This window comes from Ambystoma mexicanum, chromosome 7q (assembly GCF_040938575.1).
Source record: "Ambystoma mexicanum isolate Mex_15411 chromosome 7q, UKY_AmexF1_1, whole genome shotgun sequence".
In the NCBI taxonomy this organism is placed as follows: Eukaryota; Metazoa; Chordata; class Amphibia; order Caudata; family Ambystomatidae; genus Ambystoma; species Ambystoma mexicanum.
This window is the reverse complement of record NC_090941.1, coordinates 611,790,299-611,815,553: the sequence shown is the minus strand read 5'-3', so window position 1 is coordinate 611,815,553 and position 25,255 is coordinate 611,790,299. Positions and strand designations below refer to the sequence as shown.

Below are 25,255 nucleotides of genomic sequence, written 5' to 3'. Positions count from 1 at the left end.
TAAATATAATAGGCCACTCTTGCTCTGTCTCTCATCACTAGGCCGAATGCGTATTCCCCTTGCAGTTCTCTCTGAATTTAAACATGCAACCGACTTATCAAGAAAGTGTAACTTGGCAGCACAAGAAAGCCATGTACCCTTGCTGTCTTTCGCACTGCATTGTCCAAGTGCAGACCCCATATCCTAAATTAACAGCAAGATACCGACCGCTGCTTCTTGTCGTGTCTGGCAAATCAAAGTGCTCTACTGTCTAACTACCAGCTACGGCAATGGAAGGTATTGAGGGGCAAGGAATGGGCTTGGTGTGATGGGCAATTAAAGGGCGTGAGTGGCAAGGAATGAGCAATGTGGGCAAGAGAAGGAGGCGCATGAAAGGGAAGGGGATTGAGTTAATAGTTAAGGATGCCGTAAAAGGGAAATGGAATTCGGAAAGTTAATTGTAAGAAACAGGGAGGCATTGGGAATGTGATGCACGGGGAGGACAGTGGAGGATGATGGGTAAGGGAAATTGGGTAAATGTGACAGGAGGTGCACATCTGGAATAGTAGGTCAGCAGGTTGACTGTTGCTGAGATCTATGTCTGATCTGCATGTCACTGCACCCGATTGTGGGTCTGGCTTGACCTCCTTTCTTTCTCTGCTTTCTGACAAAGTAATGCATACTTGCTTTAGGAACACATGTTTCAATTACTACTTTGATGATGTTTTTTCAGGTTGCTTTATCATGTGACTTGGTGCTTTGAAAGTACATAAACTTCTAGAGAGTACGATTATAATTATAGTACATTTTCATTGTAATTATAATCTTCGGCTGTTTCTCGGATGTATTAGCCTCAGGATACAGGTGATTAATAGGCTTCCACCTGGTAGAAAAATTGGTGCTTTGAAAACCAGATCTATTGACCAGTACACTAGCTTAGCCCTTGAATAAAAACTTTGTAGAAAGCTTATTTTTTGTTTTTAACATTGAAGATGGAATAGGAGAAGATTAAGTATTATGTCCTGTTTTCTGAATTGGAAGCTGTGGAACCAGAAAGACGGGGCCCAATCCCCCCCCCTTCCACATTTCATACATTATGTGATCCTGTGCAAATCACTTTTCATCACTGTGCCTTATTTTCCTTAACTATCTGTAAATAAACCCTCACCCATATGGTTTAATACTCTATATGTTATATAAATAATTATAATTTTAACACGTTATATTAATAATAATGGTGAGGAGACAGGATGACAAGTGAGGGTCTTATGTTGTGGGGGCGGGTACAGAGGGTGCAGGTATGGGTGTTGTGTTATGTTGTGGGCTGGGCAGGCAGGAAGCCAGGTATGTTTTTTTTTGCCATGTCAGTTCGTGTGTGGCTCTGAGAGCAAACCCAGTCCATGTGGTTCAGCAATGGCTCTGCTCTACCAAAGAATTATCTAGCTTTGCCACCTCTTTACATTGTTCTCAAACTAAAGATGGGTTGGGATGGGAAGAGATGTAGCCTGATGTCAATTTACAAACTGCAACACAATGAAAACTGGGCTCAAATTCTAGATTTCCCATTTCACCAATGATATCCTCCTGGTGAAATCATTTTAATGTGCTTGGTAAATGGGAGAATTTCCAGTGTTCTGGGTCTCTAAGAAACCACAAACATAATTGAAGAATATGTTGCATATCAGTCAAATAATGTCAATGATGTTTACCATATATACTCAGAATGTGTGGAGGGGGAGAGGTTGGGATAAGTATATTGCACTATGGGCCATCAAAGTAAACATGCCTCCACAGGCCAAATGTTGCCAGCCTTCTCCTGGTAGATGGATTGATGTACTGAGGTACTTGATACCAGCATGTTTGTCCAAGTGCGGCATTGCTTGTGAGAAAGGTTGCCGCTGTTCCTTTTCCACAGAGAATTCTGTATTTTGTGCGAGTGGCGATGGGTTTTAATTCACCCACCCTGTTTGTGGGAACTGCTAAAAACCTGATCCGATTACTTGCATCGGGCGAAGCAAGGTCATGTTCCCTGCAGTTCATATTGTGGCCCCATTTTGCTGTAGGTTTCATTTACCCAGTGGTGTAGGCGGTGTGTGACATGAGGGGCAAGGTGCACCCTCTCTTCCCTAGGGCCCAACCTGCCTTTCTGGTACAGCAGACAGGGACCCCTACTATAAGGGCAGGTGTATTTGGTGCCAGGGGTGGACTGGGAACCAGAAGAGGCACTGGAAATAATTTTCAAGGTGGCCCCATATAACACATTTTCAGCAAGCCCCACCATTTTCCTATGGCAATATTTGAAAATAAAATGGGTTACCACACAAAAGAGGCCCAGGGTGCAGCGGCCTAGCAGGGAATCTCCAGAGTTCCTATTTGGCCAGTCCACCCCTGTGTGGTCCAGACCCGCCATGTCATGATTTCCTGGCTTCAGCATTGGATTTAGGGCAAAAGGATGAAGCTGGGGCTGTATCGGCGGTGCCAGTCACTGACACAATGCTTAGGGTTCCTCACCTCAAGCATCATTGTGAAGAAGCGCAGATCTCGGTTTTGTCTCCGCTGGCTATTCTTTAGTTAAAGAAAACTTCCAACGTGCTCTACGCCCAAAGATCTGCTTTCTGAATAGGCAGCAAGATGTTTAAAAAGACAGCAAGGCTACAGCGTGCAATTGCGACTATAGAAATAGAATCATGGCTTTAGGCACAGAAGCATGCAGGACACATTCAACTGTGACAGAGATGTTTGCACAGCCTCAGAAGCAGGTCTTAGGGCAGAAATGAAATAGCTGACTGTCAAGCCCTTCAAGACAGTGAAGAAAGGGTAGGCTGAGGAAAGACTGTGGAGCGGACCATCTGAATCCACTCTGGGGGTGGGGGTGTTGAGCTGCCAACAGGCACAAAGCGAACCACACACCTGAACGAAGAAGGGTCAGACCATGGGCCAAGGGAGGAGGGGTGGTATAAAAGGGTGACCGAGGTAGACAAGCCTCTTTCCAAGACAGCCACAAGTGAGCAAAGGAAAAGGGCCCAAAAAACCCACCTGCCCACACCTGGCAGTAGGTTCAAAGCACTATTAGTTCTGCTTTGTCTCAGCAGAGATACATGGTGGCCCAGAAGAAAAAGGAATGGATACCGCTGGACGGGTAACAGGTAAAAATTGTGCAGAAGGAATCAAAGGCCCATGAATGAGCCAGTACAGTGGAGGCATCGTGGAGCATGGGAGACAGACAGGCACAGCACTCAGAGCAAGAGGAGCGGGGACAGGACCTCAGGTGCGCCTTAGGATAATCATATTGGAATAATTCAAGGCTCACTGGTAGGATAGCTCCATTTTTGTTTGAACAAAATCTGTCCAGACCTCTCAAGTTTCCCGTGGGCATGCATGGGAAGGCCATTCAGATTAGTTTGCGTGGGGGTTAAGCGCACTGCTAAGTGCAGTTTCTGCAGAGGAAGATACTCGTTTTGCTTTTGTTGCTGGACTTCGGTAATCGTTTTCATCTGGCAGAGGGGAGTAATGCTATATAAAACACACTGTCGCGCAAAGTGCACTGCTAAGTGCAGTTTCTGAAGAGGAAGATGCTCGTTTTGCTCTTGTTGCTGGACTACGCTAATCGCATTCACCTGCTAGAGGGTGTCCTTGCTAAATAAGACGAAGTTCCGCACACAGCTAAGTGCAGAATCTGCAGAAGAAGGAGCTTGTTTTTCTCTTGTTGCTGTACTCCGTTAATCGCTTTCACCTGCCAGTGGGGGGTGGCGTGCTATATAAGACGCAGCATCGCTGAAGCGTGATGCGTGATTTGCAGTAATACGTGTAGTTTCTGTGGTTGGTATGGGAGCAGATAAGTGATGTTTTATCATTAAGAACATCCCTCTACCCCCCCTTTCTTCCATGCACCATACCACAATCCACTAATGATCATCACGTATAATTTGAGAAGCAAGACTAATTTACACCGCAGTCAATCTCTGGGAAGTCTTTCTGTGTGCACACTATATCATGATCTGACTGGTGAACTTTGGGATACCTCCATTAGTCTATATGCAAGGGAAAGGCTTACCACGCGGAAGAGCTTAAAACTAGAGATATGCTGGTATCCCCTAAAAAGATAAACAGGCCAATGTAACAAATGTCCTGGGGTACGATCCAGTACACAGATATCTACAAGTGTCAAATGAGTTGGGACATAAGGTAATAAAAGAAGACAAAATAAGAAAGGCTGAACAGATATCTTTGTTGGTTTGGAGGTTTGTAAAGCAATATGAAGGTTTTTCTTTTGGTGGTATACTAGCTCTGTATCGACATTGGTTCTGCCCATCAGTGTTGTATGGTGTGGAGGCACTTGGCCTAAAGGATACAAAATAGCTCAAAGTCATTAAGGGTTTCTTTTGGTGCATGGTTGTGGGGTTGCCCAGTACTACCTTATTAGAGTACATCCGCCTGGAGCTGGGCCTCCTCTCTCTGAAGGGACAGTTGTTAAAACGAAGAGGCAATTTTTTTTTTATAAAAGCGATAACATCCCCCAAATGTCCACTTCTGGTTACGACAGGTGCTGATTTTACTCAGGCAACTTCAAAAGAGTTGTGGGATACGATAAAGTGGTCCCCTGATATCAAGCGATATAACCACCACCCCACTCTAAGGAGGGCCTTCAGAAAAAGGGTCCTAAAATGGGATTGGTGTGCAAATTATGAACACCTGGCTAATCTACACAATGATTCTGAGATAGCTCAAGTATCGCACAGGTATATGGTCCCCCAGCATTACTTACTGAAGTGCCCAGACCCAGGTGTGCACAAGTTTCGCCATTTACTTCGTACAAATCAGTGGAGTAACTTTGCTGAAAATGTTGGGGGGGCATGCCATCTAAACGAAAGGTGCCTCAGCCAAATGAATGGGGACAAAATGGTGTGCCACAAAAGTTGGGGGGGGACAAACACCCTTGTCCCCCCTATAATTACGCCCATGGTACAAATCAATTACAAGTCCGTGCACCCCATGGGACGAAATGGAAGTTGTCCGCAGAAGACCGCTAGTGCAGAATATAGAAACGATCTAGCACGGAAACCATAAAGCACCTTCTAACAGAATGTCCGACGCTGGGTTCTGTAAATATGACACTGCTAGGAAAAAGGCTACACAACTAGGAATTTGAAGTAAGAGAAAGGTATTGGATTAGTGAAAAGGCAGACGGCCAATTACTTTAGATCTATAGTGATAGGTACAATGTTTTTTTAAAAATGTTTTGTGTTTTATGTTTCACGTTTCATGTTTTAGGATTCTAGTGGTTTTATAAGCGTTTAGAAGTGATGAATTATTGAATTACTGATATTTAATGAATTTTAAGGAATATTTTAATTCTTTTGATACAATGGCCCTCATTACGACCCTGGCGGATTTTTTCCGCCATCGACGGACTTTCCGGCCATGGCGCAAAGTCCCTTTACGCCATGGCCGATGGCGGACTTACCGCCCCATTCCGAGGTCGGCGGGGCGGTAAGTCCCCATTGACCCATTTACCCTTCCCCATTCCCATTTCGGCCCCATAGGGCTCAATGGGAGTGGGGAAGGAGTTAATTACGCCACCGTAAAGTACGGTGGCGTAATTAACACCAAGGTCCCAGAGCGCCATGGATTTTTCCGCCCGCAAAAAGCGGGTGGAAAATTGACCATGGCGCTCCGGGAACTCGTAGTTGGCGGTAAGGGGTCCGCGCAGCTAACGCTGGCGCAGACCCCTTAGCGCCAGGGTCGTAATGAGGCCCAATGTATGCTATGAACTGCTGTTCTGATATGCGTTATCAGTTATTAATGAAATGCAGTTGTTTGTCTTGATCTTTGCATTGTGAAAGTTTCATTGAAACTAAATACAATGAAATAAACTAATTGAACTGGTACTTAAATAGGGACAGATGCCAGCATGCAGGCAACACACCTAACAAGAACCGGAGAGAAGCACACACCACAGAGAAGGTACTGGGGGCAGGAACTGCATCCCCCAGCAGCCTCCACGACAAACACACGAAGCCAAGGAACTCCTTGGACAACGCCCGCCGCAACGTGCATGCACGCGCAATGAGACTGTTCGTGCTCCAGTTTCTCTCCTGAGTGGACGCCCAATCGAGGCTCTGCCGAGCAGAACCTGTAGCGGGGCGCGCGTCCTGCCTGATCTTGACCCAGGCCCCGCTAACCTTGCGCCTTGAAACACATTGTGTATAGGCGCATTATGAAAACAAATAAATAGCCTGAATGATACGTACTGCGGCAAGGCTGCTTGACTCCTGTAATAGTTTTTTTGTGTCCGATTTTTGTTTGTTTGTGTACGATTGCTAACTGCATGGAAAACTAATTCCCGAACGCATGGACACAACTTCCTGAATGCATTGGGTTCTTCGTATTAACCCAAGGCTCTATGCATTGGGCAAACACACTCCACAATCACTACAATCACATTAACCCGTTCTGCTCATGTTAACCCTACGCTCGCAGTACACTAATGGTGTGTTTTCTATAGACTGACAGACCCAGTAACTAAACAGAGAACAGAACGTTATAAGCTAAGTTCTCCCTTTCTAATATAATGTTATAGTGTTTCGTTCACTGTGTGATGCCATTACAATATTGTGCAACTCTAGATACTCAGGTGCTAGCTCACTAATGTAGGGCAAGGGGTAAACACCTATAACTCAGTGGATGAACAAAAGTTCAGAGTTACCCCAGGTGGAATGTGGGCAGCACAACCCTGCGAGGCAACGGGGTGATGGCAGCACGTGTTGTGACATGCACACGAAAGCTAACTCAGAGCCATATCCGAGTGCAACACTGTCTTGCGCTTCCCGTTCAGTGTCAGGGATAATGTATGCATGAGAGCAGTGGCTAACCACAGACAGGGAGTGCAAACAAGAGTCAAGGAGCATACGTTTCCTACTACCCCCATACCCATCCATAGCCTCTCCTTTCCCTCTACCCGCCCTTCCTATCCAATCCGTGGACCTTAACCCACTTTCCCCGTGGGGATTGAGGCAAATCTGCGTTGCTACTGGTGCAGGCGCCAAGACTCCCAAAGGGAGGAAGGAGTGCGTTCTACCTCCGCGTGAGAAGCTGGGACATGACATTTATTCGCGTGTGAAACTGGGAACATCCGCTCTCGCTTGAATGAACTGATTGCAAATTGTAGGTTCTGTAAACCTCTGCACAAGTGGAATCATGGAACCATGTTTTTGTTGACTGTTGGGGCACTCTTCAATCTAGATGTCTGCACTTAAGTGCGTTTGTTCATGGGGGTGATATTTTAACGTCCAATAGAATTTGTCTCTAAATGCTCTCGGGCAAATTCGTTGACTTTAGTGGTTAGCAGAATCAATAAGATGATTTATCTTCAACGTAACCAAACCAACTCGACCATCTTCTCATGTTTTTCCCTTTTTTTTTATTTTAGATGGAATTAATTATGATTGAAAATTTGTCATCTTTTGATTTCTGTTTTAAAATACTTTATTGCATCTTTGTGAAAGTTTTATGTTAAATCAAAGCACAATAACAAAAAAACAATATTGCCAAGCATGCAGTTTTTATGTGTTTTAGTGATGTGGGCAAAGTGTGAGCCTAAGCATAGTGCACCTGGCATCAAAATCCAGCTGTTAGCTACAGTCACACATGACTTGTCTGTCTTTTTTTTCTGAATTCAGCCTCGGGCGGCAAAGGGTGCTCTTGTAGAGTAATGTGTGGCTGCTATGGTGAGAGTTGGTGATGGGCATGTCTGGGTGTTGTGATAAAAGGCCCAGAAAGTCTGTCAGCCTGTTTTAAAAGCATCTTGCACTTTTATGGGGACCCCTAGATTTGGAGGTTATGTAGATTATGTATGGAACGTATGCAGCCTTCAAATACACCTATCCCAAACCTACTTGATAATTGAGAGAGGATGGCAGTTCAGGAACCATATGATGCCCTCCTGTGCCAAACTTCCCATTCCTATTGGTTGCCATTTTGATGCTTGCATTCTCACTTGAGTGTTTTTATTACAGCATTTCTACTGTTTCATGCATTGCATGTGTTGGTTTATATGCCACAATGTTTTTTTTGTTGATAGATTTTTTTTTTTTAATTATTTGATTGTCGTTGGTTGTGATGAAGCGACTATTGCTCTGCGGGAGTACAGCAATGAGTAGTGGGCAAAACTACTTTTCGGCCCAACACTACTACAACACTAGCAGTGACCTCAATCATACAGGTGAAACAGGCAGAGTCCAAAAAGAATACCTCCGTTGCCTCTTTTGGTAACGTTGGCCGAGGTCAGGCTGCATTCTTAAGAAGGGATACACATGAAGCAGACCAAACAATAACAGTATGGTGGTACCAAATAAAAGAATTCCCAACAAAAGTTCTATGGAAAATAGGAGGCTTTAATTAAACTAGACATGAACAGAGCAAATCAAAAACAATATAACCCACCCCTGCATGAGAAAACACAGAATATGCAGACATTTCAATGAAATGGGGCCCTCTGGTTCTGAAGACAGGGTTGCACAGGCAATATTTTCAATAGCAAAGTTAAGTTCAAAGAAGAAGGTCAAGCGTATAGAGTGGGGTCACTAGAACCCTGTAAGGAAGGCCAGTGTGTCAAACCACTTCAAATACCTATTGGGTGTGTTCTTGGGTACCACCAGCATTGAGACAGATAGAGTTCAAGGCACTTTTCCACTCCTCGAATTTTCGTCAAGGCAGGTTGAGTGTATCGAGAAGGGTTGAGATGATTGCGTCTGGTGGATCGAGTTGGCGGTTTGACGGGTCAAGACAACTGCTTCCCATCGGCATCGAGATAGGTGAATCGATGGTTTCCACTGGGTTGATTTGGCATTAAAAGCGGATTGAGACAATTGCTTCCAGTGGGTCATGTCAGCGTCAAGATGGGCCATGACAATTGCTTCCAGCAGATTAAGAAGGCAAGTGGATGGCTTCCACTGGGTCGAATTGGCTTTGATATGCATGAAGATGATTGCTTGCAGTGGGTTGAGTCACCTTCAAGATGGCAAGTCGAGGGTTTCCACTGGGGTGAGCTAGCGTTCAGATGGATCAAAGATGCAAAAGGGGCGAGTGTCAAAGGCAGCTCTGTTTGCTCGCAGCCACTCAAAAAGCAAGTCAAAAGCAGTTGAGCTGGATCAAAAGTGGATTGTAGTGGGTATATTGAACCCAGAGCTGGTTCTTGACTTCTGGTCGCTGGCGACACCGTTCAGGGTCTTCAGGAGTGAGATGGATCCCCGTTCTGCGCTTCCCAGAAAGGAAGCTTACCATTGTAGGGACGGCTACCTCCGGTGAACAGGTACCTGGGTACCAACAGTCCCAGCTTGGAGAATCCTTGTCTAGTCAACAGAACATCCTAAAGTCACATCCATCAATCATCCTCTGTGATGATTGATGGATGTGGCTTGCTTTTTTCTTGGAAGACTTATCTTCACCTCTATGGGAGAAGATTTTGAGGCTGACTATACTACCAACAATGTTCAAGATGAAATCCTTCTCATACTTTAGACCAAAGAGGATACAACACTTGTGCTGGTCTGTCTGCCACGTTGGATTGGTCCCATTCTAGCCTTCTTTAAGGGTTCTAATCATTGCTGCTGTGTTCAGAGTCTTTTGTCTTGTGATGTCATAACGAGAATGCCTTGTCATCAGTAAGTGTGGAGGGGACACAGAATATATGATGGCCTAAGAAATACCAAGATTGCAGGACCCCTCTCTTGCTACTGGCCACTCTAACGCCACCCTCCCTCCTGTCTTCTCTGCATCTTAAAGTATCTGGTCATTGCCACCATGCTCTCCTTTGAAGCAGTGGTTTCCAGCTAACTCACCCGGTGAGATCCTGTGCTCTGTAGAAGAGGACAAGCCTTCCCAGAGAGATAAAAAAGGGGGGCAGGGGTTTCCTGGGTTGGGCCCAAAATATTGTTTTGGGTGAAACCACTGCTGATTCAATTAAGTCCCTGTAAATGAAAAGGGTTACTAGCAACCAAGCTGACAATAATGACAACAAACGTTTTCTGCCAATATAATTGCAAATTCGCAGAGGTCGCCATGTAAAAACTAGTTGTGGTTTATATTTAGATTATTATCTGCCACCTGCTCTGAAAACACAGTTATATTATTTTAGATCAGGATTGTTCACAGTTACAGGCAGCCCCTGGCTGATGGAATGTTGGGTTCCATCAGACCATTGGCAGGAATGCACATGTAACTCTGTAACTGCATTGTTGACAAGCTACAACATAGTTGAGGGGTGTAGGCAAACAGGCTCATTAGATTACATGTTTGCATTATACATTTCAGCATGGGGCATTATGAAAGTGAGGTCCGATTATCAGTTCTCACTTTCACAGCCATATTTACCTGCATTAAAACAGGTCGGGCTGTTTTACCCAATCGCGGATGGCATTCTGTCACAGTGTTTGTTAAAAAATCTCATAGAGCATTTTGTTGAGCTCTCTTTTTTTTTTTACAACACGGTTTATGTTTATTCAGATGATTTGTTCTCTACCTTTCTCTACAGCCCATTCAGTCACAAGGGGGCATGTTATATATTCTCTCAATAACAATAATAAACATTACAATACGAAGGATGTGTGTCCCTTTATAGTGCTTCATAGATCCCGCTGACCTCTGAAGAACTGAGGAACATTTGAACGTATAGCCTGCGCCCATGTCTGTGGCGAGCGCTTAACTTGTGAGCCATCTACCCACGCCCAGGTTTGCCACATCACGTTGTGAGACAGGCAAGTCCACTCCTTCTGCATACTTCCCCCACAGCGCACCTCCCCTGACAAAGGGAAGTCGCATTCATTAAGAGTCTGGGTAACTGGAAGAGTAACTAGCGACTTCCACTTGCTGGGCCTTTGCGTTCTGCGGTAAAAGTGAGGAGGGGCCGTGGGGGGGGGGGGGTTTAAGGCCGCGGGCTACTGCTGTCAAACTCGGGGAATGCATGAAGTTTGCTAACAAAGCAGGGTAAGCTGTTTTCCCACGAGACGCCACGGCGCAGCGCAAATGACACTAACGAATTGTGGCATGCGACTGCTGGAGCTGACGGGGGCTGCAATCTGTGAACGCTAACCTTTTTTTCCAGGAAGGACGGAACTCTACGAGCATTTAATGAGGATCGCGGTGTCCAACTCTGAGCTGTTCCCAGCATAAACACAAGTCCAGACATTGTTCAGGATGTACACTTTATCACGGCCGAACTTTGAAATCATATTATACACATGGAGTCTTGAGTCTTTCTCACAGCTCACGTCTGTCAGTCTATTTAAGGCACACCTGTACATCTGTCTCTTCCCCGCTCATTGCCATTCCCCAGCAGCCTCAGCAGGCGTGCTCGCTTCCAAACAGCAAGGCATCAAGCACAAACGCGCCCTTCCGGTGGAGCTCACGAAATGCCAACTCCACGTCAAAATGGCGTAGGGATTGAGATAAGCAAGCAGACGTGCAACGCAGGCACATAGAAATAGGACTTTACATGTATAAAGATAGATAAAGAAACATTTATCACATAGATAACGTGTATACAGCTAGATAATGTGCCCTCTATACTATTGTTAGATACTGTGTCATGCATGCAGGCATATAGATATAGATAGGTAGGTAGGTAGGTAGATAGATAGATAGATAGATAGATAGATAGATAGATAGATAGATAGATAGATAGATAGATAGATAGATATAGCCAGATAGATAAATAGATACATAATGTGCCATGGATAACATAGATAGATGTGTCATTTTTTATTTTTTTATTTTTGTGTGTTGTTCATTTAGAACTTTACAAAAGGGGGATGAAGAAAAAAAATAACTTTCACTGAAGTAACTTTCACTAAAGTAACTTTCACTGAAGTAGCCCAGAAAATGTCCAGTAATTTCACGAGAGGTGAGGCTGTTTGGACTCTATCCTCTGCATGGTGAGTTGCAGAATTTTGGTTGAGGCTAGTAACCAACAGTTTCGGTCCCCCCCAATCAGTCTGTTCCAACACGTTGCTTCGTCCCATCCATATTCTTCTGGGCTAAAGTGCTTTATGTAGGCTGATCTTAAGTCTAGGGTTGCTGGGCATGAGATCAATAGGTGTCTGATAGATTCGAGTTCGGCATTGCACAAACGGCATATATTTGAGTCGGAAAGACCTCGGATATTCAGGATCTCATTTGTTTCCAGTAGGTTTAGCCACATTCTTAACATGTAATTTCTTGCTCTCCTGTTTGGAAATTTCCGGAGATATTTCATCGGCTCATTGAGTTTTGAATGCATGGTGGGGAGATGGAAGAGGAGTTTATTTTTATTGACTAGGTCTTGGGTCTGAATCCAGTCTAGTTCTTTCAATTTCTTGTAGACTCTCAGGGGGTTTGAAATGAGGTCAACTTCAGAGCACTTCACTGATTCTAAGGTGGACGAGATATTGTTTTTCCATGTTTTTAGCATTGTGACTTTGCCGCTTTGTAGTTCTGTGTTCAGTAGACCGAATATTTGGTCAGTGTCGGCCATAATGCATTTCCTGAATAACCTCAGAGAGTTTAGGATTACTGTTGCTCTTAGCGACAGAAGGCTGAGTTCCTGTCTAATTGCAGCAATGGATGTAGACTTTGGAAGATTTAATACTGATTTCCAGAACTTGCTCTCCAGTTTTTGCCAAGTTCTTTCTGGGATTGTTGGCATGGCCTCTGTTCCATAGGTAATTGTGGGGACAACTTTTTTCTTGTAGAAGTCTATTACGGGGATGCACGAAAATTTACCAAATTTTGTATCTATTGCTTTTGCTTGTGACGCTAGTTTCCCCAACTTTATTTCCAAAGCGAGCTGCATAGATGTTTCATTTTTTGAAGAGTCAATCTGGACGCCCAGGTATTTGTAGTCGGGCACCGACTCGATCTCTTTGCCCTCTAAGTACCATTTGAATTTTTTGGAGGATTTGTTGTTCTTCCGTCCTCCACCCAGAATCATTATTTTGGTTTTTTCTCGATTTATTTTTAGGTTGTTTTCGGCTGTGTAACTCAGGAGGCTTGTTAGTTGTCTCTGGAGGCCGATCTGGGTCTGATCCAGAAGGATTAGATCGTCAGCATACAAGAGGTAACTTATTTTGGAGGATGCAAGGGACGGCGGAAACGTGTGTTCCAGGTCGACAGAATCGCCGTAATCTCCAAGGTATGCTAGGAACAAGGCGGGTGCTAACGGGCATCCCTGTTTTACCCCACGCCCGGTCCGGATTTCGTCTGACAGGTCGCCTCTTTGGGAGAGTCGAACCCTGAGGGAGGTATCCGTGTGGAGAGCTTTGATTGGTTGGAATATTTCTTGAGGGCAATTCCAGCTCTCCAGTTTGTCCCATAGGCGGTGTCTGTCGACGAGGTCGAAAGCCTGCGTTAGGTCGATGAAAGCGATGAAGATCCGTGATTTTTTTCCCAGGCTTTGCTTTTTAGGGTGCTGATCGCTAAGATGTTTGCCGTCGTTCCAGTATTTTTCTTAAAACCCGATTGGTAGTTGTCGTTGCATGGGGCTTTTTCGGCCCAAGATTGGAAACGGTTCAGGAGTAGACTTCCGTAGACTTTACCTATGCAGTCCAACAGGGCAATAGGCCGATAGTTTCGGGGGTCTGTGATGTCCCCCTTTTTATAGATCGGGACGATGATAGCTTTTGTCCAGGATGGCGGCAAAGATTGCTGCTCTGAGCATTTCTGAAAGATTGAGGCTAGCAAGGTTGCCCATTCCGTGTAGTTGTTTTTCAGATCGATGTTTGAAATCCCATCTGGGCCCACAGCTCTGGAGATCTTCAGTTTTTTTATGTGGGCGCTAATTTCTTCTCGGTCATTTAGTTGAATCCAGGCTGTCTTCTGGGCTGTGTGTTCCCGACAGGTGATTTGAGCGGGAGCTTGAAAGACCGAGGAGAAGTGCGTGATCCATTTGTGCTCTGGCATGGCATTAATTATGGAGTTGTTCACTGAAGGCTCTGTGGCTTTCAACAAGGACCAGAATTCTTTTGCTTTGTTACCATTGATGGCTGTTAACATTTTTTCCGCGTCTTGTTGGTAAAGGCGGTAACGGTGTTCTTTCACCCATGATTTGTAAGTTAAGGTTGCCGCTTTTAATTTTTCTTTGTTAGACGGGTCGTTTCCTAATTGTCTTTTAAGTTTTCGCAACTCCCTTCGTTTGGTCACCAAAGTGGCATCATAGGCGTGTTTTGGGGGTGCGTGGACAGAGGTAAGCTGTTTGGAGTTCGTTCGGTGTTTTAACAGCAAAGGTACGTAGTCAAGGTTCTTTACGCCCTTGGGTCTGTCTTCCCCAGTGTAGTTTGCCAGGAGAGTTTTGACCGCGCGGGTCGACAGGTTTAGTCGGTTTCCGCGGGCGTTTGGTTCTACTTCCGTAGAATAGAGTTCAGGCGCCTTGTGGTAATTTGCCAGCGACATTGTCAGCTGATTGTGGTCGCTGGCTGTAGTCTGTCGGACTTCAAAGGATTGAACTTTATTCAAAAGCGGTCTGGATACATAGATATAATCTATGGTTGCTTTTAGTGGGCCTTGTTCCCAAGTTGGCAGACGGTTTTTGTTTGGGAAGGCGAAGTTCAGGTTTTCAAATTTCCTAGAGGACATCAAGGAAGACCATAGGAGACCTCTTTTCAGTGCTGTTGTAGTTTGCGAGGATGCATCCAGTGTTCGCAGTTCTCTAGGGCATTTGGCATTCAGGTCGCCGCAGATGATAATTGAGAAGACTTGACGTGTTGCTTGGATATCGTCAATCAGGTTTTCCATCATTAGGAGGTAAGACTGATGGTTTATTGCCGCCGGGTTCCAGTAAGTATTAATCACCACTATTTGCAGCAGTTTGCAGAGGGGCTTTTCAGACCATTCGCATAATACTGCTAGGATTGACAGATTTGCTTGGAGGGTTGACTTGAGGGTCCACCCGATTCCCTGTCGACAGGCCAGAAGAAGACCTGAAGTCGGCCGGCCTAGGGCTCCTTTGTTGGCTGGGGCCAGAATTATATCGAACCCATCCATAGCTGGATTTTTCCTGAGCCAGGTCTCTTGGAGGCAAATGATGTCAAATGAAGCTAAGTTTGCATCGCCCGTTGTGGTGAGATGTAAGTGACCTCTCGTGTTCCATGAGCAGAAATTTAATGAAGGTATGAGCCGGCTGACGTTCCAATTTCCCTTTGGCTCTACTGGGATCCCTGCGAATTGCTATTTGGATTTGGACCCTTGTAATAGGGCCTTTGGGAGCCAGGCCCACAGCTCCTGTAGTTTTGCGGTTGATTTTTGGACTGTGGAGGCATTTTCTATTTGAGCTCTGAGTGTTGACCTGTTGGATTCCAACTTTGACTCAATCTTGGACGAATTTGAACGATCTCCTTTTGGATGATCCCGCTTCGGGGACAATTCTTCTGTGGACACGATTGACTTGTCGCGCCTAGGAGTGACGGGTTTTAGTTCTCGATGGCTCTCAGATGACTTTGAGAATGAATTTACCACTGTTCGGGTTAGCCCTGGGAGGCTTTGTGGCTCCACTTTTTGCTCTTGCCCCGCAGTTTTGGACTTTCGGGTCGATTTTTTTTTTCCTGGGTTGGTTTTTTCCGTGTTTTGCGGGTCTCTTTGCACAGTATAGCCTAGCGCAGCCAGGTCGCTTGTTGCATCCTCAATTTTTGACCTTATATACTTCGAAGTTAGATGAATATAGGCTTTTGCTCTTTTATTCGAATGATATGGATCTATGATTTTTAGATCTGAGGACTTGATCTTCCGGAGGGTCGGAATCAGGCTAAATAGCGTGAGGATACCTCGTCTGTTCAGAATAATGTCATCGTCGTTTTCTGCGTGTTGTTCAAGCTTAATCGGGGCTTCCCCTGTAGGGTCCGGTCTTTTCCGATGTTGTTCGGTCCTTGAAGTAAAATGGGACCGCAAGTGTTGCCCCCTCTTTTCTAATTTTCTTGATTCTGAGTGTGTGTTTTCTTTGGACTTTTGATAGGGGTCCCGAAATTGTCGTGCATCCTGTGGGCTAAGTTGGTTGCTAGAGGTTAGCTTTTTCCGAGTTTGCCCCTCGCGAACTGGAGGACATGTGAAAGACACCACTCTAGAGCTCGTTGGGCTACGAGAGGTGGCGGGTTTTCGATGATGGAGAAGTTTCCTGCGCTCTTCCAAGGTGAAGAAATGATACGGGGATTCCTCTTCAGACAGTTCTTTTGAGTTTTCTTTTTTTGCAATTTGATCAGTTTTTGTTGAAGTAGGCTGCTGCTTTAATGATTTGTGTGTTTTCTCATGTTTTTCGGGTGGTTGGTCTTCCATGTCATCAAGGTGTTGAGAGAGATTCATCAGAACCTCATCTTCTAGGAAGGTTTCTAGAGGTCTAAGAGAGACTTTTTGGATTTGTTGGGGTGCAGACGGACTCCGAGCCGAGGTTTTTGTTTTTTCTTTCTGTTTTGCTGACCCAGAGTTTAGTCGCAGTGTTAAGGATTGATGGTGTGTTTCAGACTTCCCTCCACTAGGGTTGGTTTTTTTTGTTTCCCGTCTCATGCCTGTAAACAAAGGATAAGGGAGATCAGACTCACTCGCTGGCTTTTTTGGTGGGGACGGTATGTTTGCTGTTTCTTCTGTGATATCAATCACCTCTTGATGTTCCGGGATTAAGAGACCAGCGGCCAGTTGGATATTGAGGAGAGTGCTAGGGGATGAAATTAAATGATCGACTGGGGAAATTTGAACTCCCTGTTTAGTCCCTAAGTCGGGTGAGGTGGGAAGGATTACCATTTCTTTGAAGCCGACTTCTATGGCTTGCTTTAAGATTTTAAATTTATCATCTAGGGCGGTTATGTAACCTTCCAGAAAGCTTAATTTCGTGAGCATTGTGGCTTGGATGGCTGAATTGTCTTTCAGATTTTCGTTAATGTTTTCGTACAATTTAGTAAACGGGTTCATTGCAATGGTGATAGCTGACATTATTGGGAGAAGATCTCTCTTGTGCTGCGATGCCGGCTCCGTTGTAGGACCCTGGGGAAAGGGGCTTTGTTTTGGAGCAGGCGAGAGTGTACTGGACTCATTTAGAATCCGTCTTACTGTAGGCGAAGAGGGAAGATCCGAAAGGCCACCACTGAAACGCCCAGATAAATGTAGGTTTGGGGGGAAGGCGGGCAATGAGCCCCCTTGCCTGTTGCGGGACGGTCGATCCTTAGTTTGGCTAATCGCAACAGCTTTGTTTGGGCGCGTATCAGACTCATGATCAAGTAGAGGGATAGGTTGCTTTCGTGGTTCAGAAGATGGGTCTTGAAGGGCTGGGGCCCTGTCTGCTCTATGGTTTCGAGAGAGGTAGTTGGGTTAAGGAGGATTGACAGTGAGGGTTCTTCACTGGTTAACTGACTGGTTTTGCAAATGGCTGGTGTCAGATTTTCCTTAGGTAAGGCTGGAAGCGTCATGTCATCGGACCTTTCCGAGTGGACAGTAGCTTGGACTAGTTCCGTAGGATGTTTCGGTGTGGCGTTCCTCTTAGGTGTGGCCTGAGTACCCGGTGTTTGGTGTAAAAGCGGGACTATTTTGTTTGCTGGTTTCGCCTGTGACGCTTGTTTTAAAGGAGATGCGGGTTGGATGTCATTTGCAAGATTTTGGTGTTGCACACAGGTATTTATCGGGACAAATATTTTTCTTGCTTTTTCTGGTGGTTGGCACGTTTTTATTGCCTCCAGTATTTCCTCATCGGTGAGGTCCGCTTGCCTCAGGTGCGTCTCTGGCGCAAAAGCATGGAAGAAGTCTGTTACGAGGGTGGCTACCGATGGTTTTGTTGGTTTCTGGCCCCGATGATTTTTTATTAATTGGCCATTTTTTTGGTTTTTTGACGTATATAGTTTGGTTGTACTTTTTTGAGTTTTTTTTGTCGTTTTTGAAGGGACTTTCTTCCAAGTGGAAATTTCGTTTCCTGTGTCCGGAGGATCCGTCTCATTTCTAGTGCGTTTTTTTTTGTTTTTCAAGGCCTCCGGGGGCGCGGGCAGTGATTTCGGAGGCTCTTTCAGAGCTGGGACCTGCTCTTCATATCCTGTGTTGCCTGGGGCAGTGTGATCGACAACTGAGGCGCGAGAAAGAGTATTCAGAGACTTGCTTTGGAGTACTTTGGGTTTTGATTTTGTTGGTATCTTGCTGGCATGATTATCCTTGATTCTTTCATGACTTTCGGAGCTACTAGGCTCTGCTGAGGGGTCTTTTTGGCCATTTCGTGTTTGCCGAGGTGATTGAACGTCCTCTTCGGCGGTGAGTGTGACTCTTTGGCCATCCGGCCCTCCCCACTGTGCGACGCGTCCTGCCGCGGGGTTTGCGCTGGAAGTCGGCCCCGCCCCCAGAAAGACCTGCGGGTGCTCTGCCTCGCTTAGGGTCCTTTCCGGGGAGGCCGTTGCCAGGGCCTTTACCGCAGGAGCCGAACTTCGCTCGTCCTCCAGGACACTTTGCGGCATGCGATCCACGCTCCCCGCCCGAGCGAGCCCCTCCCCCCGCTCTCGGTTCTCGATCCTCCCTTCGGAGGCCATCGGGTCCCGAGGCTGTAGGGGTGGGGGTCGCGGGCAAGACCGCGGTTTGCAGCCGCTGTTTTCCGCCGTGGCCCGTGCAGGAGGTCGTTGGCGCGGGCTCAGGAGCATCGATGAGTCCCCCTCGTGATCCGAGCTCGGCGGGACCGGGGCCGGGAGGGCGTCCTCCAAGGTCCGCCGGAGCGGGTCCTCCGATTCTCCTGGGGCTAACTCATGGTGAGTAGTTTCTGTATTTGTAATTAAAGTACTGGGCCCGGATCTTTCTAAGGAATCCTGTTTCCAACGGGCATTCACAGATGAGCCTGTTTGAGTTTTTGAGTGTTTTTGAGAGTTTCCCGGCGTAAGATGGGATTGAACGCTGTGTTGTTGTGGGTTTTTTTCCACAGTGAGGCGTGTGTGCGCACTTCGAAGCTGGCGACCCTCTTGTACGGCCTTTGGGTCTCGGTCCGTGGTTTTGGCTATAAGGGTGGAATTTGCTGGTGGAGCCGCTGTTTCCATTGTTTCAGACGTGCACAGACTGCCACAGACTGCAACTCTACAGCCAACTCCGCGGCTAGGTGGAGTTTTTGTAGGACCTCCCACGTATGCGAGTAGACACGGTAGAGAGACTCCTGTCTCTGAGGAAAAGGTTGGAGTGACTGCCACAGACTGCAACTCTACAGCCAACTCCGCGGCCGCTCCGCGGCTACGTGGAGTTTTTGTAGGACCTCCCACGTATGCGAGTAGACACGGTAGAGAGACTCCTGTCTCTGAGGAAAAGGTTGGAGTGACTGCCACAGACTGCAACTCTACAGCCAACTCCGCGGCCGCTCCGCGGCTAGGTGGAGTTTTTGTAGGACCTCCCACGTATGCGAGTAGACACGGTAGAGAGACTCCTGTCTCTGAGGAAAAGGTTGGAGTGACTGCCACAGACTGCAACTCTACAGCCAACTCCGCGGCCGCTCCGCGGCTAGGTGGAGTTTTTGTAGGACCTCCCACGTATGCGAGTAGACACGGTAGAGAGACTCCTGTCTCTGAGGAAAAGGTTGGAGTGACTGCCACAGACTGCAACTCTACAGCCAACTCCGCAGCCGCTCCGCGGCTAGGTGGAGTTTTTGTAGGACCTCCCACGTATGCGAGTAGACACGGTAGAGAGACTCCTGTCTCTGAGGAAAAGGTTGGAGTGACTGCCACAGACTGCAACTCTACAGCCAACTCCGCGGCCGCTCCGCGGCTAGGTGGAGTTTTTGTAGGACCTCCCACGTATGCGAGTAGACACGGTAGAGAGACTCCTGTCTCTGAGGAAAAGGTTGGAGTGACTGCCACAGACTGCAACTCTACAGCCAATGTGTCATTCAAATAGATTGAAAGATAAAATGCCTTCTGTCATAAATAGATAAATAGATATTTACATAAGTATACAGGTAGATAGAAAGACGTATTTGAGGGATCCCAAAGGGAAGGTTGTTGAAGTGTATGGGACGACTGTGGACAGTAGCCTCTCTTTTAGAGGGTTCAATATGCAGTGTCTGAGAATAAAAGGTGGTGCGCGCACACTACCACACACGCACATGGCACAATGGGGTAGTAACTGGCATTTGTGGGGTAGAAGTTTCCCTCCATATCAATTTCTATATATTTCACAATAAAGCCAAAAGAAAATAACTCACAGGACAGAGCAATCTGTCCCCAATTACATTTCTCAATAACATACCGATAAGCATATATCCTTAATTTTAGATTTTCCTCCCATTATTCTGCTCCTTGGCAGGATAAACTCTGAGCAATCATGCTAACGTCTGCACATGGCAATCTCAGGTCACCGAGTTCTGCTGCTACTTGTACACCAGCCAAATGCCTCTCAAGCTTGCGCAGCTTAGCAAGCAACCTTACCTGTACTTGACAAAGGTTTTACAAACTACTGGCATTTCTCCTTAAAATGTTACTCCTTTGCAAATGGAACTGTTGGAGCTCCATCTTTAAAGGATGAAAGGCGGAGTTTAATGTTCCGCATGGTGAATGTTCAGAATGTATGGTGTTTATATGGTGTGACTTTGCCTGCACATACATGTATCCTGCTCGGCGTGAGCTTCCAACGATCAATCACGTCACCTGGGCCACACGCAAGCTGGGCTCAAGTCGAGGGTACACACGGGTGGACGGAGTCCCCCACTTTTTTCAGGAGTCCCCCACTTTTTTCAGAGGGCTCCTTGATATGTCCCTTTCTGGTGATGCCACATTCAATTGGTATGTTAATGAGTCCCCCCACTTTTCTTTTAGAACTTGACCCTTGAAGCTATTGCTGAAGTTCTCTGCTCAATTCCCCCAAATTCCAGTGTTCTGGACATTGAAGAGCAAAGGCCTTAAGAGGGTGGCAATGCTAACGATGCTGACCAATCTACCAGTACACTCCTCCATCTCAATGTGAGTTGCTGCAAACGTCAGAATCATAAAGAGACCATTGCCCCTAGAAACCTCACCACCTTCTACACCTGTTGCAACTATCTTATATCCTTAGCATATCCATAAGCAGAGAAAGCAAAACCAACACGAAAGTCGAATTCATTGGCAAAGAAGGCTTTGCAAATTGCTGTGCCACTTCTGGCAGCCCGTATTTATTCGCTCTTTCCAGTTGTCCCGGCAGTCTGGGCTTCTGAAGACACCTAGACTCACGACGGCCTCATGAACGAGAGGCATGCTTCAACTTTCATAAAGTCAAACCTCTAGCATACGTTTTTGTTGAACACACAACATGTCCCATTCGTTTCATTAGTCCAAAATGTCTGCTGCCCTACAAAGCCTTCCTACGTATTCACTGTATAAAATTATAATGTTTTGACTTCCATTGGCTCCAATGTACACTCGGTATATATACATTTCACTTTGTGAAAATCAGCATCATTTGTCAACAGTGTAACTCCCAAATTCTTGCTCGGTCCACACAATGTGATCATGTAAGTAAAAAACCTTGGACCCAGTTGCAATTTATTTTCCACTAATGGCGCTGCTCATTTTATGTTATGCTTATTTATTTATTTATTTATTTTGACATTTGTAGAGCGCACAAAACCCTGGGTTTACTAGGCGCTGGTTACAGAGAGCGCGATTGAGCAATGCATGGTCACAGTTGATCTTGGTTTAGTTACAGTAGCAAGTTCATGAGTGAAGGAAACTAGGCGTTGGTTACAGGGCGCCATTGATTGACATGATTTTGACTTAGAGAGCATTGTAGATGCAGACGCATATCCATTACTTGGAAGAGAAGACGCATTGCCTAGGCTCACAGCATTACTTGAACTGAAAATAGACAGGCGGGAGATCATGCGTCCTAAGAGAAGAGCCAGTTTTTAGGCCTTTGAGGAAAGACCAAAGTGAAGTTTGAGCTCCTCTGTGAGACGGTAGGGCGTTCCAATATTTGGCCACCACCATGGGAAACTGTTAAAGGTTCTTGTACCGTGCACTGTCGCCACTTGCATGGTCCCTTGGCGCTCTGGTGGATCTGCAATGGGAGGGGGTTGGAGGTTTGTTAGTGGGTTTGAGAGGAGTAAGAGCAAGAAAACTTTGATGTGATGTTGACAGCTTCAGTTTGGAGAAACCGGTCACTGAGCATTGGTGCGTTTTCAGTCGGTAGGCATTCTGTGGTGTGGTCTTGTTGTGTATGGGTCGGTTTCATGTTGGGTGTTGGGTGTAACAAAAGCCTTCACAGTTTTCTAAAGTCTCCCCAACTTGTAACCACTTGTTATTTTCCTTTGAAAACTCCCGACAACCTAAAAGTTCCTCTGCAATCTTTTACCTTTTATTTCAGAAGTAAAATTCAAGGCACCACCCCAAGGGTCCATAAGCAATGAGTCAGGGTTTGCAGGGTCAGCCTATACATTGACCGCTCACCTTTATGAAGATGCCTCCCTTCCCTGTAGTTGGTGCACCTTTTTTGCGTACTGTCTGGAACACTCTTTTTCAGCCCTTACGTCTGGGTGGCAATCACTGAAGCAGTGTGAGGATTAGCAGACTGGGCTCTTGAAGGAGTTGTCCACCCAGAAATCCGTGACAAACTCACTGAACTCTCCCTATGAAGAGTTTTCTTGCAGCAGAGGTGTGGGTTCCCCCAACTTGCTACACTCCAAAACCCATTAGAATCCTAGAAATTACAGATGGCACTCTAAGGCCACATGACTGATTGTTTAGACCACATGTGGAGTCTGAACTAGATGACCCAGCTGTGACTTTGATGCCCTAGTAGGCCTTTGGAGCTTTTTGGGGTTCTTCAGAAGAGGGAGCGTGCCTGTTAGGCAGCATCCTCTGGGCTGACACTTCCTGGAATATCCCCCATTCTGCTGCTGAGGAACCTGTGGAAAAGAAGAGTGATCAGGTACCACTCACTCTTTCACAGAAGCAAAGTAGGATAGTTCAAAAAGAAATCAATGCTTTAAAGACAATTGCTTCCTTCATGAATTATCACATGACATTCTTACAAAACAGGGATTCAAACAAATGAATGAAAATTTTGTTCAGTTCTACTGCCAACACCACATGTACCTCCACTAAGAGGATAACCAAACACAAAGCCTATTTCCTGTCCGCAGGAACTAAAAACACATCATCTTGCCCCCTTCACCACATTCCAAGATGCTCCAGAGTGCCTCAGAACTGCTCATGGCAGCACTGCCAATCCTTCAAATAGACTCTGGAATCCTCAGAGTTGCTGAACGGCACCAGCCACTCAAGCAGAGATTGAGGGTATTGACCGGCAGGCAGCTAAAGATCCACGAAAAGCAGATGTTGCTCACATGGGATAAGGTTGAATGAGGGGTGGCGGTTCAGTCGGTGGGAGGTCCAATGTGTAAGGAGACATTGTGCACTGGGGTCTATATAAAAGTGGCCTTCTTTGCACCAAGTCTCACACCAGAGTACCAACTTGGGATGCCTCACACACAGTGCCCAAGTTGAGGGTACACACAGGTGGACGGAGTCCATCCACTTTCTCAAGGGGTGGATTCCTCCCCCCTCAGCTAAAATGAGAAACACTGTACATCTTCTTTGAATGTAAGAATTAAGCCCGACCTCGAACCGCGGTCGTCAGGCCAGACACTTCACCACTGCACTATATGACCTGATGAAAAATAGCAAACAACTAGAGGTGAAATGCCCCATTTCAGTACTGCATGTTTCAGGGAAAACATTGCTATTGGATCTTGGAGTTTAAAACATGCGCACCTTTAAACGTTTTCAAAAACTATTAGAAGAAAATATCCTCTCATGGTTTTGTGTGTGTGTTGATTTTATGAAAGGCAAATGCCATTCGTCCTGTGCAATGTGGGTGGTTATGCAAAGCCAATTTAATGAAATGTGCATATTTCATCTTGATATGCTAATTTCTGTGAACGTCACCTCCCATTGCCTTTGTTAATGACTCCCCCCACTGTTTTCTTTTTTTAGACTTGAGCCCTGATCACACAAAACGTGTTGCACTTTTGCAATAACTGGAGACCGCTAGAAAACAAGTTACCAATGCAAGAGGCTGAAGAGGCGCTAGGATCGAGGGATGGACTACACTGGATAAGTTGAATCGGAATCTATCATTCATGGGTGCACAATCCAATAGAAATCGATTTCCTCCAACAACTATTTTCAATAACCACGGAGCTTGATCAGGTTGGGCTGAGAGCACAGGGTAAAGGAAACCGTTTCATCCTGTATTCTAAACGTGCAACACAGACACTGATTATTTTTTAAATGCATGCGGTCAAATATTACGATGTAAATTAAATCCTAGCAGACATATTTTCTTCGACAGGTTTTCGACCCATGTCCATCCGACATATTTTGGAAATAGTTCGGATACACTGGTAACTTTTATAAACTGTACTCCTAAAATAGGCAATACTGCACGGTATAAATATTCAATACGTGTATTAGTGAGCAGATCCAAAATTTGGGGCAGGAAAATGCATGCAACAGTTTACTGCTGTAATTCACATGAAAACACCAGTTGACACAATGAAAATAGACAGAATTAAAAAAAAAATGAGACAACTGCACTTGCTATAGAATGAAGGTATTCGGTTATAGTAAGGGTTGGCTTTAAATTAAAAAAGAAGACAGGAATTTTCTTGCAAGCTTTTGACATGCATTGGGGGGGGGAGGGGTGAATGGAGCAAGGCAGTTCCCCTTCTTACCAGTAGGTTTTCGGGCTTGATGTCCCTGTGCACTATGTTTAGGCTATGCAGATATTTTATTGCACTCATTAGGTTGTAGAGCATGCCGCTGGCGTCCCGCTCGGTGTACTTGTTGGTGGAGGTGATGGCATCAAAAAGGTCACCGCCCTGGAGGACAGAAATTGAAAGACACCCAGAGGTCACTTAAAATGCTACTCTGTTTCATGCTGGCACAAAAAGACATAAAACATGGGAGCAGTGGTGTGTCCAGACACTTTTGACTGGGGTGGCCCAAGTGGGGCCAGACTTGCGTAGGGGTGGCATGGAGTACGAGCGCACACACACATAATGAACATAGTATGGGATAATGGGGGGGGCACCCACGGTAGCCAATCAGATTCCAGGGATAGCACGTGCCACCCCAGGCCACTCCCTGGACACGCCACTGTGTGGGGGCACTGCAACCATGGTGATAGCAATGAGCAGCAACATTCAATAGCAAGCACACACAATTCTGAAAGCGGACCACAAACACCACGTCTAGAAGTCATTCATTTGATGGGATTGAAGCCCTTGGAGACTCAATTAAATTGCCAGGGAGCAAAGGGTTGAAGAAGCGTAAGACGCATT

General features: G+C 45.9%; 1 protein-coding gene across 5 annotated transcripts in view; it reads right to left on the bottom strand.

Moving 5' to 3' along the window:
• Nucleotides 1–25,255, bottom strand: part of DCLK1 (doublecortin like kinase 1) — a 1,453,755-nt gene that overhangs the window by 131,681 nt on the left and 1,296,819 nt on the right. For all 5 annotated transcript variants that reach the window (XM_069640761.1, XM_069640762.1, XM_069640764.1 and 2 more), the window contains one exon: nucleotides 24,647–24,793. In XM_069640761.1, coding sequence (XP_069496862.1) covers nucleotides 24,647–24,793 — 147 coding nt within the window. The remainder of the gene's footprint in view (nucleotides 1–24,646; nucleotides 24,794–25,255) is intronic.